At 42.4% G+C, this 18193-nt stretch overlaps 1 protein-coding gene across 1 annotated transcript in view; it reads left to right on the forward strand.

Moving 5' to 3' along the window:
- The window catches only part of SLC24A3 (solute carrier family 24 member 3), a 679502-nt gene that overhangs the window by 582286 nt on the left and 79023 nt on the right, over window positions 1–18193 (forward strand). The window contains exon 7 of the mRNA XM_056121654.1: window positions 11410–11484. Coding sequence (XP_055977629.1) covers window positions 11410–11484 — 75 coding nt within the window. The remainder of the gene's footprint in view (window positions 1–11409; window positions 11485–18193) is intronic.

An 18193-nucleotide genomic window follows, 5' to 3' on the forward strand; every position in this document is an offset into this window, starting at 1 on the left:
TCCAGCACCGCCAGCAGTGATTCCTGAGCACTGCCTGGTGTGGCTCAAAAAACAAAACAAAACAAACAAATAAGCAAACGTGTACTTCAAGACTGAGCAGAAGGCGTCACCATGGCGCTCCTGGAGGAGAAACTCAGGTCAAGCCCTCGCCTGTTTAAAGCATGACTCTCCTCAGATTTTGTGGGGACACTCAGAGCCATTGGCTGGCCTGAGCGATAGCACAGCGGGTAGGGCGTTCGCCTTACAAGCGGCCAACATGGCCGACCCGAGTTCGATTCCTCCGTCCCTCTCGGAGAGCCCGGCAAGCTACCGAGAGTATTCGATATGCCAGACACAGTAACAACAAAGTCTCCAATGGAGACGTTACTGGGCCTGCTCGAGCAAATCGACGATCAACGGGAGGACCTTTACCTTTACCTTTACTCAGAGCCATTACCTTGTTCTGTTTTGTGCAACCAGTATTCCTGAGATGAGAATTGGCTGTAAAACTTGTAACAGCACAAATCTTGGAATAAAACGTGTGTTGTGATTTTTCAGATCTTTTCCATGAACATTGTGTGAAATGACAGCATTTCTCTGAGATGGTAACAGTTTTGTGCTCTTTGTTATGTAGGTATTGTGGTGTTCTGTTTGCTTTAACAGTTTTTTTTAAAGGCAGAGTAGGCTGAGCCTTTTAAAATGTGTTTTCAGTATCAGTTTTAATCACCATATATATTATATTGTATTCACACATATACCCTATCTTCTTTATATATTGTTATACAAATGCTATATATAGATGTGACATACATATGACAATGCATTTCTTTATCAAAGACAACTGTACTAACTTCCTAGAAATAGTTTCAGTAAAATTATAACTCAACATTTGAACGAAGGACAATGTGTTATCCTCGCATGGATTTTTTCTTTGCACTATTACACTCTGAAGCTAAATGGATTTATATAAAGGAAGTTGAAACTGTGTATTCAATAGAGAAAGTATGAATTTCACTCCAGAAATAGAAAAATAAAAAAACCCACGAAATTAAAATTCCAGCCAGGAGGGTTTCCTCACGTTATTGGGGGTGGAGGGGTGGAAATGGAGCCTCTCACGTTAATTTACGAAGGAGATTTCCAGAGGATGACCTTTGTAATCTGCACCATCAGTATTATTGATTAATGAATCAAGGGCAGATTACTTACTGTTGGTTTTCTCTCAGAACCCCTGTTATGTTCTCTTTGCCACAGTGACTTATACTTCCTTGAAATCATTCTGCAAAGTGCTATGATGAGTACTCTTCTTTACAGTTTCCCCAGCCAGCAATGCCAGAGTCTCTTATTATTTATGCAAAGGTGCAGCATGTCCCTCTTAGACCATAAATGTGTTTGGGCTGAATAACATGCTTACTGATCTCCATCTAGAGATAAAACACTCTTCACCCAGGAGCAACAGGAACCTCATGAATTCACATTTGTGAAAAGGTTTCACACGGCAGAGTCTGGCAAACTCCCTGTGGCGTACCCAATATGCCAAATACCAGTAACAATGAAGGGTCTCATTCTCCTAACTCTGAGAGAGCCTTGAATATGGCACTTTAAAAAAAAAAATCTCAAGGCTAGGACAAAGAGACGTTACTGGGGCCTGCTCGAGGCAATCGACGAATAACAGGATGGTTGTGATTGTGATTGGGAAAAGGTTTCCGTGAATTCACATTTGTGAAAAGGTGAAATAATCAATCACCAAACAGCAAGATAAATTTGTGTGAGTTTTTTGTTTTTGAGTTTTTATAAATGAATGAGAAAAAACAATGATAGTTTTTTTTTTACCTAATTGACTCCCTTGTAGGACGTGATAATACCAATCTATACCTATATTAGTTTTTCTCCTTTATGCTTTAGCTCTGTGCACTAAACTCTTTAAATCTGTTGATTTTAAAAACAAAACTGTGGCCACTGTCTTCTTTGTTTGTTTTACTTTTTTTAAATTTTTTTTTAGTGAATCACTGTGAGATACAGTTACAGACTTAACAAACGTTCATTCTTATGTTTCAGTCATAAAATGATGGAGTACCCATACCTCCACCAGTGCCCATTCTCCACCACCAATGTTCCCAGTATTCCTCCCGCCACCTCAACCCCTTCCTTTATCAAAAGAACAAAGACAAAAAAAAAGAACAGTTTTGTATAGATGTGAGGAAAATGAACCCTCCTCCATGCGGGTGGCAATGTCAACTAGTTCTACCATTTTGGAAAACAATATGAACTCTTCTTTAAAAAGTAAGAATTGAGAGAGGAATGCCCTGCCACAGAGGCAGGATGGGATGGGGGGCATGGGGGGTGGGAGGGATACTGGGATCCGTGGTGGTGGGAAATGGGCACTGGTGGAGGGATGGGTATTTGATCATTGTATAATTGAAACCCAAGCACAAAATTTGTAAATCTACAACTGTACCTCATAGTGTCTCACTAATAAAAATTTAAAAAAAAAAGAATTGAGCTTTCCTATGACCCAACAATTCCACATCTTGGCATCTACTCTAAGGGACCCAAAACTCTATTCAGAAGTGACATTTGCATTCCTTTGTTTATTGTGGGCTGGAGGGATAGCACAGCAGTAGGTAGTGCATTTGCCTTGCAAGCGGCCAACATGGCTGACCTGTTGATTCCTCCGCCCCTCTCGGAGAGCCCAGCAAGCTACTGAGAGTATCTCGCCTGCATGGCAAAGCCTGGCAAGCTACCCATGATGTATTCGATATGCCAAACACAGTGACAATTGTCACAATGGAGACGTTACTGGGCCTGCTCGAGAAAATTGATGAACAGCGGGAAGACAGTGACAGTTGACAGTGTTTATTGTAGCACTATTGACAATAGCCAAAATCTATGAACAGTCAAGTTGCACAAGAACAGATGACAGGATAAATAAATGTGGTGTGTATATACACAGTTGTCTACTACTCAGCTATTAAAAAAAAATGATGACCTGGAAGAGAGCCACACAGAATTTCCTGACCCGGCGCCAGGCTGTCTTCACCAGGGCACCTCCGAGGTGGGGGAGGGTTGGGCAGCTGAAAACCGCCAGAATCCAGCTTCAGCCATACTCAAGGCCACTCTCCAAACTCTTGGATGAGCCTCACCCATGAAAGAACCGGCAGCGGAACCCAGTATGCAGGACCCGTGGCTAAGATCTCCAAGCCTGCTCAGAGCAGGACTCAGCCTCCTCCACGAGCTCCCCAGTTTTCCAGTAGCTTGGCAGTCACACCCACAAACTGCCACCAGTGCCATGTAATCTCATCAGTGGCCAAGACCCAGAGACTATAAAATAAAGCTCCCAGAAGAGATCAATGTAGTATTTCCTGGAGTATAAGTATACTCTAGCCCACTGATGTACCTAAAGCAGCACATGTGTTTGCTTTTAAAATACTTGCTTGTATTCTCTTGTATACGGACTTAAATGGCTCCAGAATGAAATACAACAACCTTCACACATTTCCCTCTTATTCTGCTGGGCAGATGCTCGTCAGGGTGTGTGTGTGGGGGAGGGGGTGGGGGCCGGGGAATGAGGGGGTGGGGACTTGAACGTTTTCTGTAATGAACTATTGTGAACTACTTTCTGAAAATAACATGTATAAAACTCACAAAAAAAAAGATGAAATCATGCGATCTTCTGTTAGGTGAAAGGAAATGGAAAAAAATAGTCAGAACGAGAGGAACAGATAAAAATTCTTCTTCTTATAGGTGGGATATCAAGAAACATAGGAGTGAAATAGCAAATAGTCAAAGACAGTGGAGCCTCAGAACTAATCTACAGAACTGAGATAGAGTGGAGGGGTGAGGGTGGACATTTTGGTAGAAATGGTGGTATTGGAACATTGAGTTATGAAACCCTATCATTAAACAGTTTTATAAACTGTTGTGTCTAAAATAAAAATTGAAATAAATAAAATTCCCTGGGAGGCAAATACAAGCCAACATCTCTTTACTATCCATAACCCCAGGGAAACAGTGTAGTCAAATGCACTGGGACAAATGCTTGAGACTCGGGTTTTCTGGCTTGCATACAAGCTCCTCCCAGCCCCTTACCCCCCCCCCCCACACACACACACACACTATTTGTTGTACCATCTTGGTCAACTCTCTCAACTTGGCCATCTTCAGATTGCTGACAAGTGAAGGTGGTATTGAATATCTAATTAGGCTGCTGTAGGATTAAATGGTATAACCTTTCTATCACCCTGTATTTGCAGAAGTATCAAATAAATATTAGCTCTTCTGATGAGTAGTGGTTGCAGGCTCAAATAAAGTAGAGGTAAAAATAAATCGAGGTAGGAATTAAGTGATGGTCACAGTTCTCACCTTAGATGCTGTGAATCTCACCATAGAATCAACCTTGCTTAACTCCTCTAGCTGAGATTCTCTAACTTATTTGACCTACCTCCGCCCTTTCAAAAGTAAAATTACCCAGCAGCTCCCTGAATATCTGCTTTCTTAAAGTGAACAAATCAAAAACAAATCAAAAGTGCACCACCCAATGGCGTGCAAAGGGATTATCATTCCCTGGTTCACTCCAACCCCTTCCCCACCTCCAGGAAAGGCAAAAAGGCAAAATCACCCACTTTGGAAACTGCTGGAGTGCGTAGAGGAAATGCTTTCTCTCTCTCTCTCTCTCTCTCTCTCTCTCTCTCTCTCTCTCTCTCTCTCTCTCTCTCTCTCTCTCCCCTCTCTCTCTCCCCTCTCTCTCCCCCCCCTTCCTCCCTCTCTGTCCTCCCCTCCCTCCCCCTCCCTTTCTCTCTCCCTTCCTCCTTCCTTCCCACCCTCCTTTGACTCCTTCTTGTCCTTCAGTTCATCACTTCTATAGAATAATTATTTAGGCTCTGAATCTGTAATGAAATTTTGTGAGAGTCCTGACATTAAATTTGTCTTTGATTGAAGAGAAAATGATTTTATTATCCACCTCGTTTGAGCATCTAAACCTATTGCAAAGCATATTCTTGAAGCAGAAAATACAAATGAATAATTTATATTATACTTTACTACTTTTTACATTTTAAATTATATTACAGTTATTTATACATATAACAAAGAGAGAACCAATTCTAGAAGGCTTTCTTGAGGGGATGGAGAGATAGAATATTGGGGAGGATGCTAGGCTTGCACATAGCCGATTTGGATTCAATTCCCAATACTCCATATGGTCCCCCAAACCTGCCAGAAGTGATCCCTGAGGGTAGAGACAAAAGTAAGCTCTGAGCACCCTCAGGTATGCCCCTGATCCACACCAAAGAAAGACAGTCATTTTCACACTCTTGAGTAAATACTTGCCACTAGTTCCATTGTTCCAAGTAGTCATTAAATATCTCTAAGTAACATGTTTTTTTGTTTGTTCCTTGCTTTTGCTTTGGGGCTACACCCGATGATACTCAGGGTTATTCCTGAATCTGCACTCAAGAATCACTCCTGGCGGGTTCATGTGGTGTGAGGGATCAAACCTGAGTTGGCCAGAGAGAAACCTGCCTATCCACTGTCCTACCTCTCCAGTCCTAAATAACATATGTAGATGATAGTTACTGGCTCCATTTTCTTTGCTTTATTTTATTTTTTTGTAATTTATTATAGTTTGGGTTATGTGTTTGTAATAGTGTTGACATTTATAATCGTAGTACATGAAATACCCTCACCTCACGATACTAACTTCCTTTCCACATACCTCTACCTAATTTATGATTCTCACAGTTTGTGTTCTAGTTCCCAGTGTTTATTATCAGGAGGTATTGTCTACATCCTTGTCTTGTTTGCCTGAACACCACAGATAAGTGAAATCATCAACTTCTCATCTTTTTTTCACTGGCTTATGTCACTCAACATAATACCCTCCAGTTCCATCCAAGTTACAGCAAACAGCATGTTGTCAGTGAATAGTATTCCACTATATATATATATATATATATATATATATATATATATTAGAGAGCCCGGCAAGCTACCGAGAGTATTCAATATGCCAGACACAGTAACAACAAAGTCTCCAATGGAGACGTTACTGGGCCCACTCGAGCAAATCGACGGTCAACGGGAGGGCCTTTACCTTTACCTTATATATATATCACTGTCATCCTGTTGTTCATCGTTTTCCTCGAGCAGGCACCAGTAATGTCTCCTTCGTCCTAGTCCTGAGATTTTAGAAAGTGCCACATTCAAGGCTCTTTCAGGGTCAGGAGAATGAGACCCAACATTGTTACTGGTTTTTGGCAGAATATGCCACGGGGAGTTTGCCAGACTCTGCCATGTGGGCCGGATACTTTTGGTAGCCTGCCAGGTTCTCCAGAGTAAGAACTAGATAATAAGATGTCCGGCATCTGCACTTGTTTGTTCATTGCAGCCCTCTTTACAATAGCCAGAAACTGGAAGAAACCTGAATGCCCAAGAACAGATGACTGGTTAAAGAAACTTTGGTACATCTACACAATGGAGTACTATGTAGCTCTTAGAAAAGATGAAGTCATGAAATTTACATACAAGTGGTACAATATGGAAAGTATCATGCTAAGCGAAATGAGTCAGAAAGAGAGGGATAGACATAGAAAGATTGCATTCATCTGGGGGATATAAAGTAACAAAGTATGAGATTAATACCCAAGAATAGCTGAGATCAGCACCAGGAGGATTACTCCATAACTTAGAGGCCAGCCGGGTATCCTAGAGGAAAGGGCTATTCAGATAGAGAAGGGAGCACCAAATAAAGGATGTTTGGAGGATCCTCCCAGGAGGGGAGATGCATGTCGAAAGTAGACTATGGACTGAACATGTTTGCCACTCAATGCCTCTTTTGCAGACCACAACACCCAAAAGGAGAGAGAGAACACAGGGGATTGCCCTGCCACAGAGACGGGGGGATGGGGGGATGGGGGTGGGAGGGATATTATCCATGGTGGTGGAAAATGGGCACTGGTGGAGGGATGGGTATCTGATCATTGTATAATTGAAACCAAAGCACAAAAAATTGTAAATCTACAACTTTAAAAAAAATAAAATAAAATAAAGGGAAAAAAAAAAAAGAAATTGAAAGCTATCTTCGGTAAAAAAAAAAAAAAAAAAAAAAAAAGATGTCCGGGAGCTGGGTTTTATAGTCTCTGGGTCTTGGCCATTGATGGGATTACACGACGCCGGGGGCAGTTGATTATATATATATATATGTATATATATATATGCACATTTATGCCACAACATTTTACTCATTCATCTGACTTCATTTTCCTTTGACTTTGCAGTTCAGATGTAGAGGTCTTAGAAGTTCTCGACACCTCTCCATTAACTCCTATAGTGATAGCATAAGTTTTACTATAGGCTATTCTTAGTTTATTGTAACTGTGACTACTGGTCAAAGTTATTAATACAGAATCAACTTCTTTCCTACATAGTTCTGATTTCCCTGTGACTTATAATTGTCATTTTGTTGTGGAATTGTTCTGCCATCTCTTCTTTGAGATCAAAATTATCAGATAACCTATCAGTTCTGCCTAGTTGGTATCATTTTTTCTGTAATCCTTTAATCAGTTTCAATTATACTGAGGTTGATCTCTAAGCTGGCTGTGTTTTATTTTGAAATGTCCTTCTAGAATTTTTCTTCCCTACCATTATGGAAGCTTTATAAATTCCAATAGTTGCTTGATGTAATAGTAATATACTGTAATATAATTGTTTTTGTTTTCTTTGCTATTTGGTTGTGTCTTCTTATTTGATTTTGTTTTAACTTTTGTTTTTGGGTCACACTTAGCTGTGCTCAGAGACCACTCTTGGCAGTGCTTAGGGAACCATATGTGTGCAAGGGCTCAAACTAGGTTGGCTTCATGCAGAGCAAATGTCATACCCCCTGTACTATATATCTCTCTGACCCCATATTGTAATGTGATGTTTTATGACAAGTGGTTTGCTTCTTTACTTTGAGAAAGGATGCATAGGAAGTGAGTTATTTGAGTTAAATAAACTTTTATTTTTCTGTCACCTTTAATGAATGCTTCAATTGACTGTAAAATTCCAGGTTGCCGTTTCAAATTTTAAAGGTATTATATTGTTTTCTTCCAATTTTGAATGTCTTTGTTGAGAAATAAAATTTCTTTTTCTATCCTTTGTATATAAAAGTATATAAGCCTATGTACCTCATACTTTCTGGAATATTTTGATGTCTGAGTATCTGAAAAATTTATAATTCTGTACCTTGGCATGCTTTTGTCTTTGTCCCTTAAGACAGAAATTCAAAGTACCCTCTTTCTCTGAAAAAGTATGTCCTTAACTTCTGAGAATTTTACCCTGAATTACATGTTCCATTTTCTCCTCTTTTCTGAGATTTCTGTCCTTTAAGATTCTCTTCCAGCTTATTTTATATTAAATTGAAGAATGTGAAGTCTCTGATCTATTCAAAGTGTGTGTTCAAAGGCAGGTATGTGTGTGTGTCTGTGTGTGTGTGTGTGTGTGTGTGGCAAGGGGGCAGGGGGGTATATTTTTGAACTGCCTTTTTGTCTTCCACTTGCAGGGCCACCCTCAACCCCCCCATTTTGAGGATGTTTTGGGTTTTTTGTTTGTTTGTTTGTTTTTTAGTGAAGCACCATGAGGTACAGTTGTAGACATACAAACTTTCGTGCTTGGGTTTTACTCATACAATGATCGGGTACCTATCCCTCCACCAGTGCCCATTCTCCACAACCAATGATCCCAGTAGCCCTCCCCCCCACCCCCACCCCATCACCCCCACCCCGGCCAGCCTCTGTGGCAGGGCATTCCCTTTTGCTCTCTCTTTTCTTTAGTGTTGTTGTTTGCAATAGAGATATTGAGTGGCCATTGTGTTTGGTCTATAGTCTACTTTCAGCACGCATCTTGCATCCCAAGCAAATCCTCCAAACATCCTTTACTTGGTGTTCCCTTCTCTATCTGCTATAGTACTGTAGCACTGTCCTCCCGTTGTTCATGGATTGACTTGAGTGGGCACCAGTAACGTCTCCACCGTGAGACTTATTATTACTGTTTTTGGCATATTGAATACACCAAGGGGAATTTGCCAGGCTCTGCCATGCGGACAGGATACTCTCGACAGCTCACCAGATTCTCAGAGAGAAACGGAAAAATAGAACCCGGGTTGACCATGTACAAGGCAAACGCCCTACCTGCCTTGCTATTGCTCCAGCCCTCTGCTGGCTGTATGGCAAGTTGTTCTTCTGCTTTCCAGTCTCAAAAAAAATGGGGTGAGGGTAGGGTCTTCCAGGTGGTGATCTGGAAGTCCAGAGACCCCACCAGCAGTTTGTGGCCACTGAGTAGGTGTTTCGTTGCAAGGGTCCAAGGATGCGATGCTCTGAGGCCCTGCAGTGCTGGGGATTCCCATACCCCAGACCATACCTGGAGGTGCTTGGAAGCCTCACAGCTGCACCAGGCAGTGCTGGTGTGGGGGAAGAAGGGGAGGAGCCAAGGGTAGCAGAGAATCAAGCCCAGCGGGCACTCTCCTGGCCCTCGATCTTATTATTCTGATCAGCTCTTGCATTCTCTTTTCCTAATGTGTTTGTATCTTGTTTATTTTTAAAGTCCCTTTGCAATTCCTTGTTGTGGTATAACAGGTAATAGCAAAGATAATAGTATGTGTTAAATGAACCACCTCTACCTAAACAGTTCAAGTGATTTTTTTAAAAGAAATCCAGAACTTTTAAAGAACATTTTAAATCCATTTGCCTAATTATAATTGTTGTAAATATTCATAACCTTTTATGACCTAATGGAGAATAAGTGTTCTAGTCCAGTTTTAATCTGTTCTATAGACTGTGAGTAATAAGCACAGGTGCTCAAAGTTGACATTACAAAGAGAATGATACAACGATACAATGATAAAAGGGTAAAGAACACTTTATATTTGTCCTAATATGATGTTTGTGTTTCAAGCCTCTTCTTGACAACCCCGTCATCTGTAATTTAGGTCTGAAACTGAGAACCCTAACATGATTAAATTAGCAACAGAAAAGACCAGTGTCCACATAACAAGTGAGGAAATGCGTTAATGGAAAGAGACTGACCTTGTTATTCATTTGTGGTTCTATTTAAGACATCTCTTTCATGTTATTTGAATGCAGGATGTCTACTCTAGTTTGACTTTGCATGATATTTCCTTTACAGCCCAGCTCTAAGAGAAGAGGCACCACGCGCTGCCTTGTCCCTGGGGTCCCTTTTCCAGTACTTTGATGCAGGATATGCCTGGCATTGGCTTAGCAGAGACTTGATATTTGCTGTGTCCTTTTTCACTTAAAAAAATAAGGAGAAAAGCAGCCATACATGTGCTGTGACTCTAGGACAGTTGACATTGTTCTAGGAAGGCAGAAACAAGTTCCGAGTGACAGCCCAGGAGCTTACCCTGATCTCACACTGGGTCTGTCCTCACCCCTGCTAGAGTCTGACAGCATGATCCTGCTCTGCAGACCGAGGCGACAAAGAAACGTTTAGATATTTTCGGCCAGGGGCAGAGAGGAGATGTTGCTATTTTTAACAGCTGATCTGATTTTGAACAGTTGATCCGATTTGATTATATGATTTATATGATTACGTACGATTCTGGTATATATAATTTTGTCAACATTTATATATGCTACATATGATCACCAAAAAAATCTAGTTTTCACTTACCATTAATGAACCCCTTTTACCAAATTTATCCACTTCGAAGGACTTTTAAGAATTGAACCAAGGGTTAATAACTTTGCCTCCAATTTTACCACAGCACCTATGTGCCTCCCCACCACAGCAGGAATATGGACTCTTGGCACTAGATCCCAAAACAGCTGATTGCAGGGAGAATTGAGACTCCTCAAATGTGGCTGGCATTTTATTTTACTTTGCTTTGCTTTACTTTACTTTACTTTACTTTACTTGACATTCTTGCGACTACCTGCAACTGGAGACACATCCACCCGTTCTTCTTTCTCGGGATCAGAGCCCTCAAAGCTACCTAAAACTCTCAGCCATTTTCTCTGATGGTCTCTCCACCACATAAGATTGTGAAGGCTTAATTCCATCCCAGCACCTGCTTTTCAGGAAATCCAGATTCCTACACCTAAAGACATCCAGCCTTCTTGAGGCTTGAGGGGTGATTGGGAAAATAGACACAGTGGTGGAGGGAAGGTGACAGTGGTGGTGGGATTGGGGCTGGAATATTGAGTGCCTGTAACAAATCATAACAAACAACTTTGTAAACCACAGTGTTTAAATAAAAGCAGGCCGAGTGGGCAGGGGCGGCAGAGACAGACTAAATGGCAGAGTTCACTGGATCCACCCCAGAAGACAGACTCTAGATTGTGTTTCTGGTTTATTACTGATGCAAAAGCTCCAGGAGCCTCCCTTTCTTGTTTCCACAGTGTAATGCCCTATTTCTTACTGTCTTCTCCCCTTTGTCTGTAGGTTGTGGCCCTTTCCTCCTGGTGTCTGCTGAGAGACTCCATTTACTACACACTGTCTGTGGTAGCGCTCATTGTGGTAAGTGTATGATGGATACCTGGCCTGAATTTCCTTACCACTGAACCCCCAAATCATCCTTCACTCGAGGCTATGCCTTGCTCTTCTATATGACATATATTTGAGGATTCTGGGCAAATGGGTCTCTTTGAGTGAAAGCAGCTTTTCTTACCTCTGGCAACTTTAATCATCTCAAACCCCAATCTCCTAGTTGGTATTCAGCAGTTGCTCTGGCTCTTATCTGACTCCATGAGGGTCCTGTGTAGCGTTTCTGTGACTGCTCCTCCATCCCCACCCACCCCCATCATTCCAGCTCACTTCTTCCTTGGTGCTTTGTAACCTCCTTCCCCTCTGTGTTCCCTTCCTTTCTCTGTATGTTCTCCCAGGAAACACTCTGCCTTTTACTGATGGTGCCTCCACATTATACTGTCAGCAATGGAGGCTCCCAATGATCCAGGGTTGTGTCAATAATCAGACATCTGCATGTTCCAAACTCAATATATCTCTAAACTGGGGGTGATTTCCCCAAGACCACAATACCCCCTTCTTGGAATTTAGCCACTCTTCCTGTTCTAGCCACTCAGTTTTGTGAATGATAGTAAACTGCCTCTCCCCCTAACTACCACACACCCACTTGGTTTAATCTGTGGGTTTTCATCTTATGAAAATGTCCCAAATATGTCCCTCCAAAATCCACTTCAGTTAAAGCTTTCTACAATGTTCCAAACTGATACAGAATAGCTATAGATCCATGTTGTAACCCAATGGCATCGTTGCCACCTGCTGCCATCATTGCCCCTTCCCATCAATCCAAGCAGCTTCTTTACAATGAACCACTGAAATGACATTTCCTTGTTTAGTTGGTTCCATGTCACCTGTGGGAACAAACCCATATTCCTTAACTTGGCAAGCTGAATCTTTTGGGTGAAGGAAGATGGAATATTGTAAAGAACTCAAAAATGGAACTTGGAAGATCTGACTCCTGAGCCCTCCACCCCCTCCCCCTTACTGGCTTTAACAACTTTCCGGAAATTGATTTCTGTGGGCCTTAATTTTTTTACGAAGACAAATTCCATGTAGGGTCTGCTCACCTCTTGTACGAAGCACTTACTTGTAGGATATTTCAGTGTAAACCTGTATAAAGTAAATCTCAAAGTGATGTTTGATAGCATGTTTTCCACAAGGATCTAGATAAGTTCTTAAATCTGAAGTAGTTCCCTGCAGTGAAGACCTGGGTTCCTAAGAATAGTCTGCTGATTCCAAGGACCATTGTGGGGTGAAGAATGTCTTCTAGGAGCAAAAGGGTCCAGGTACACCACTCTGCAACCTCAGGCATATGCATCTGTTGAATTCCTGAATAGTAGACTCAAGGATACCTACCAGAATTTTATTATTGATCTCAATTACTATCAGAGAATCCCAGACACTACCATGATCATCCCAAACTTTAAATATTATTCTGTTTTTCTTGTTCCATACTTTTCAAGCATTGTCTGTGTGGGAACTTTGTCCTGGGTGTGCAAACATTGCTGAAAATGTTCACTCCATTATTCTGCCTTTAGGCTATTGTAGGGTGATTTTAAAATTGTTTTTTAAAGGGATCTATTTAAGGCAGTGATGAAAATGTGTGTATCTCTCTGCTTTGCCAGATTATAGAACAATACCACCACTCTCATAAAGACACCTGATGAGACAAGAACAGCCCAGACCCAATGGGCATATCACAATGTTCACTCCTGACAGCAAATCTCTGAGTGTCCCTTCTTACTCTGTCTTCACCTTCTCTCTCAGCATAGACACCTCCTGGATGATGTGTCAAATAACTTGTCCTCTGTCCAATTTATCTGGACATATTCTAGATACAGTAGCTTTAACTGATGATAATGATGTGTGAAGCTTGAAGCATGTTTGCGTCTTTAGATTGCTGAACCACTCACCTGAGAAGGTCTCTCTACAGAGTGAGTGTGAGCAGATGAACACAGAGCTGAGCTGGCTGGATGTGGAGGAGGCTACATTTCTTCATGTGGTAGCAAAGCACAAACAGAAGAGGGGTGTTTAGCTAGTACTGAAGGTGTGAGCTGAGTATATACAGAACAGGAGATAAGACTGGAGCTTGGCAACTTTGAGAAAAATTAAGACTCTCAACTATTAAGGAAATAAAGGAAAAGGTAAAGTTTGGATTCTTGAGGCTGGGACTTGGTTCATTGGTCATTGATCACTTGACGATGCCACTGGGGCAAGGGAAATTTCCCAGGATCTACTGCAGCATCACAATGCACTTGGTTTTCTCAGACTTCGTACCTGTAACACCATCCTTAAGAAACTCAACTTTGAGTATGGGGTTGCCGTTTCTTTCAGCAGTCATCTATTGCACGAAACAACGTTTTCTTCTAGAGTGCATTTGGAAGTGCTGGAGGAAAAACAATGCTGCGGTTTGGGTGTCTAGATTTCTTGCTGCTCTTTGCCCTCGGTGTCATTTTTGCCATGAAGCTTCAAACTAGCATCAGTCAAAACTCTTGTAAAAAGCACTTAGGAAAGGCAGTCGTGCCCTTCAGGAAAGGAGACCCTTCAAGAGGAACAAAAGTCTGTGGTAAGAAACTAAGAGGACCACCAACAATTCAGTTATCTTCTTTGATGACAATACCCTGGAAACAGGCTGTTGCCTACATAGAAAGTGCCAAACAGGGAAGTTTAGGAAAACCCTATAAAACCAGCTTTGCAAAGGCAAGTGACATACATCACTACTCCAAGGTCACTTGAATCTCAACCTGAGATGTAATTCCTTTTTTTTAAAAAAGTTTTTGAGGTTTTCTCGTCTCTCCCTCCTCTGAAGAAGCCCATATTCTCTCCTCTATATAATATATCTCTCCCAGGCTTTTTTGCTTTTGGTTTTTGGGCCATATCCAGCAGTGCTCAGGGCTTACTCCTGGCATTGCTCTCTGGGATTACTCATAGTGAGCTCCGGGAACCACATTGGGTGTTGGGGATCAAACACGGGCCAGCCATAGGAAGGCAAATGCCCTACCCCTTGTACTATGATTGTGGCCCCATCCTCTCCCTCTCTCCCTCTCTCCCTCTCTCCCTCTCTCTCTCTCTCTCTCCACCCCCCTCCTCACTCCTCCCATACTCCCTCCTTCTTATTTCCTAATTGAAACCTATTTTACTTTTAAATAATATCAAGATGGGCTAAAATGATAGTGCAGTGGATAAGACTCTTACCTTGCACACAGCCAACATGGGTTCCATTCCCAGCATCTCATATGGTACTGAGCACCACCAGGAGTGATCCTATGCATAGAGCCAGGAGGAAACCTGAACACCGCCAGGTGTGGCCCTAGAACAAAACAAAACAAAGCAAGACAGAACTAAGTAAGATTCTTTTCTTACAAAGATGTTTTCTCAGTGATTTCTCACTGTCCTGAGCATATTCCATGCATCCGGTCCATGCAAACATATAGGTTTCTTTGTGTCAAGGGTTTTCATTCTCCTCTTTCTCTGTATTTGCCACTGCTGTGAGACCACTTCCCTACTGGTCTTCCTTATGTAATATGAAACTTCTCTGTGGAACCCTACTGTGGGCACTGAAAATTACTGTAATGAAAAGTCCTCCCTGTTAGTCACAATTCAATCTTTTAAATAATTTAACCAAAGAGGAATTTTTAATCTTTGCCTTGTTTGCATGGTTCTGAAATCTTCAAGAAACAAAACTACTGGTCTCCAGGAGTGAGACAATGAAAAGTTCGCTCACGAGGCTGACATAAAGGCATTTGCCTCACTTTTATGCAACTTATCGCGGTTTGATCCCCAACACTACATATGGTTCCCAAGTACCATCAGGAGGGACCCCTGAGCAGAAAACCAGGAGTAAGTCCAAGCAACACTGGGTGTGGCCCAATCCCCTGTACCCCAATTTGCAAAAAATAAATAAATAAATAAACTCATCCACCCAGAAAGCAAACCGTACTAAAAGGAACCAGATGCATTTCCTATAGATGGCCCCTACATGTGGCCCTTCAGACCACATGAAGAGTCCTCAGGACAATCCATGGGACCCAGATCCCAAATATTTCTCCAATGCTGCTTCTGGAAGAGGGGAGCATTGATAGAGTCACTACTACTGGATTCAGAAACAGTTGAAATGGACACTGATGAAGATGGACAGAGCTGAGAATCAAAAAGCAGGAGGAAATAAAGCTGATGTATTCTAGAACCAGCTGTGAAACAGGAGAACTGAGAGAAAGGGACTCAATTCACCTTGAAATTTGAGTTTCACCTGAACTTTGTCTTGTGGGGTTTCTTCATTTTGTAGTTGTTGAGAGAAGAAGCAGAAGAAATTAAGATTAAATAATCACTGTAGCTAAAGCATTACAATTTTTAAAATATATGGTATATCTCTCAGAACCCTTCTCTCCACCACCCTGCATCCCCATGAAGTGCCCCCATAACACTGGTGATATTCTCTACAGTGAGTCTTTGGACTCAGGGGAGCTGGATATGGCCCAGTAGGACTTTAGGACTTTGGCTCTCTCTGGAAAAGAAGTTTCACCTTCAAAGTCCTGGGGACACTGGAACACAACCTCCTGTGCATCTACTTTATCAATAGTCTATAGATTGCTACAGCCCCATTCCTGCTACTCTCCCTCCTAACAACTTTGGACCACTGACAGCTCCTACCTCCTAGTCTTGCCCTTTGTTGATATTCCCTCCTGCAGGCCTGCCAGTCTCTTTATTGAAATTTTACTATAATTTACATAATACATAATCGTGTAATTTACATAAATGCAAATGAGTCATTCCACCATCAGTCTAACTGCTGCCCTAGAAAGAAAGCTTTATTTTTACCCTTCATCTCTGCTTTGAGAAGCATCAGGTGTCGTGCGCATCAAGAAAAGGAAAACCTCCCGAGTGGAGGAGGAGACAGGTTCCAGAGGGCTTGGACTAGCCCACAAGGACCAGGTGGGCCATGACACCTGTTTGAGGGCCTTTGTGGTGTCATGGTCATGAAGATCACCGAAGGTAATGCTTCGCTCCCTTCTAGAGGACTCATTGCAATATGGGTCTCATAGAACAAAAAGACAGCTTGGCAGACCCAGCCGCTGAGCAGTGCTGTCCAACAGAACGTCTGTGGAGATGGACCTGACCTGCAGTATGCTCTGTCCAGTCCAGTAGTCCCCTGCCGTACATGCCTATGGGGCTCCTGAAATATGGCAAGAAACTGGACTTTACTTAATTTCATTTTACACAGCCCATGTGTTGCTGGTTCCGGCCATTTTGGGATAGTACACTTTCGGGGAAGTAAGTCCTGCCATAGAAAATATATTCTCCCAAGCATCCACGTATTTTAGCAAGAAAAGACCTGGTACTTAACACTAGGCTACAAAGGGTTGGGTTTGTCCATAAAGTTTTATTGTAATACCCATTACCCTAAAAGCTGAGAATTTTGGTTCCCATTTTACAAATGGAAGAGGCTTTCAATGGTTCTTGATGTTTGGGAATTTGTCCCAGGTTGGGGAATTGCAGCTCACTGTACTTACTGGACACTCTCCACCCCAGGGAAGAATTCAGATTTTAACCTCCAATAAAATCTGTCTCTCACGTTCTGGGAACTGTAGCACTGTTCTCCGGTTGTTCATCGATTTGCTCGAGCGGGCCCAGTAATGTCTCCATTTTGAGACTTGTTGTTACTGTATTTGGCATATTGAATATGCCATGGATAGCTTGCCAGGCTTTGCCGTGCGGGCTAAATACTCTCAGTAGGTTTCTGGGCTCTCCGAGAGGGGCAGAGGAATCGAACCCAGCTGGGCCAGGCCCTCCACATGCAAGGCAAACACCCTACTGCTGTGCTATCGCACATTCTGGGAAATTATGGTGAATTTCCCTCACCCACCCACAGTCCCAGTGGGGAGTGTGTCTGCTCCTTGTGTCACATACTCATTTTCAAACAGGAGGGAATGGCCTCAGCTTCCCCTTTCCTGCAATTATTTCCTTGTGACACATGTTCTTAAATGACGCAGAGATGGTCTTTCTACATTGACCTTAAAGAAAAGACACCTCCGGGACCAGGGATATGATTCAGTGCCAAACACCAGTCTTGCAGGCGCAAGGCCTCTGCCCGATCCCTGACACCTGCCCATATGGCTAAGGCAGCCCCAGAAGCACTGCTGTTGTCACTCCTTTCACACAAGGTTGTGTCAAGCCAGTCTCTGATACACAGCAACAAACTTTGCATTCCCCTGAATTTAGTATGACAGTAACAAAGAGAAGTGAAACCAAGGTTAAGGGATGAGACACAGGGAGGGATGAAAAGATGCTAGAGAGGTGATGACTTTCCTGTTCCCTGAGCTGATCCCACACCCTGCCCACTGGTGATCATGCACCCATGCCACTTAGACCTGGGCCCCTTCTTCCTGCTCACTTGCAGCTGACCCCTCCTCCAGCTCGACAGCGCCGGAGCTCTTAGGTCATGAACACCCTCACCCCATAAATCTCAGTCCTCCTTCCTGTGAGGTAGAAATAACTTTGGTAGCTAGAAAATTTGTTTGTGGGATGAACGTTGAAGAATTTCTTTTTGCAGGGGGAACACACCCAGCTGCTCACATGCTACTCTTGGCTCTGTGTTTAGTTCTGGAATTCTTGTTGGACAAAGATTCCTCTGTTTTGTAGCACCTGACCTTGCAAAGAGGAAGTGCCTTGCTCCAAATGACATGGGGTTAATTGAGGGCTGGATCAC

Source organism: Sorex fumeus, unplaced genomic scaffold (genome assembly GCF_029834395.1).
Source record: "Sorex fumeus unplaced genomic scaffold, SorFum_2.1 ptg000044l, whole genome shotgun sequence".
NCBI classification, from domain to species: domain Eukaryota; kingdom Metazoa; phylum Chordata; class Mammalia; order Eulipotyphla; family Soricidae; genus Sorex; species Sorex fumeus.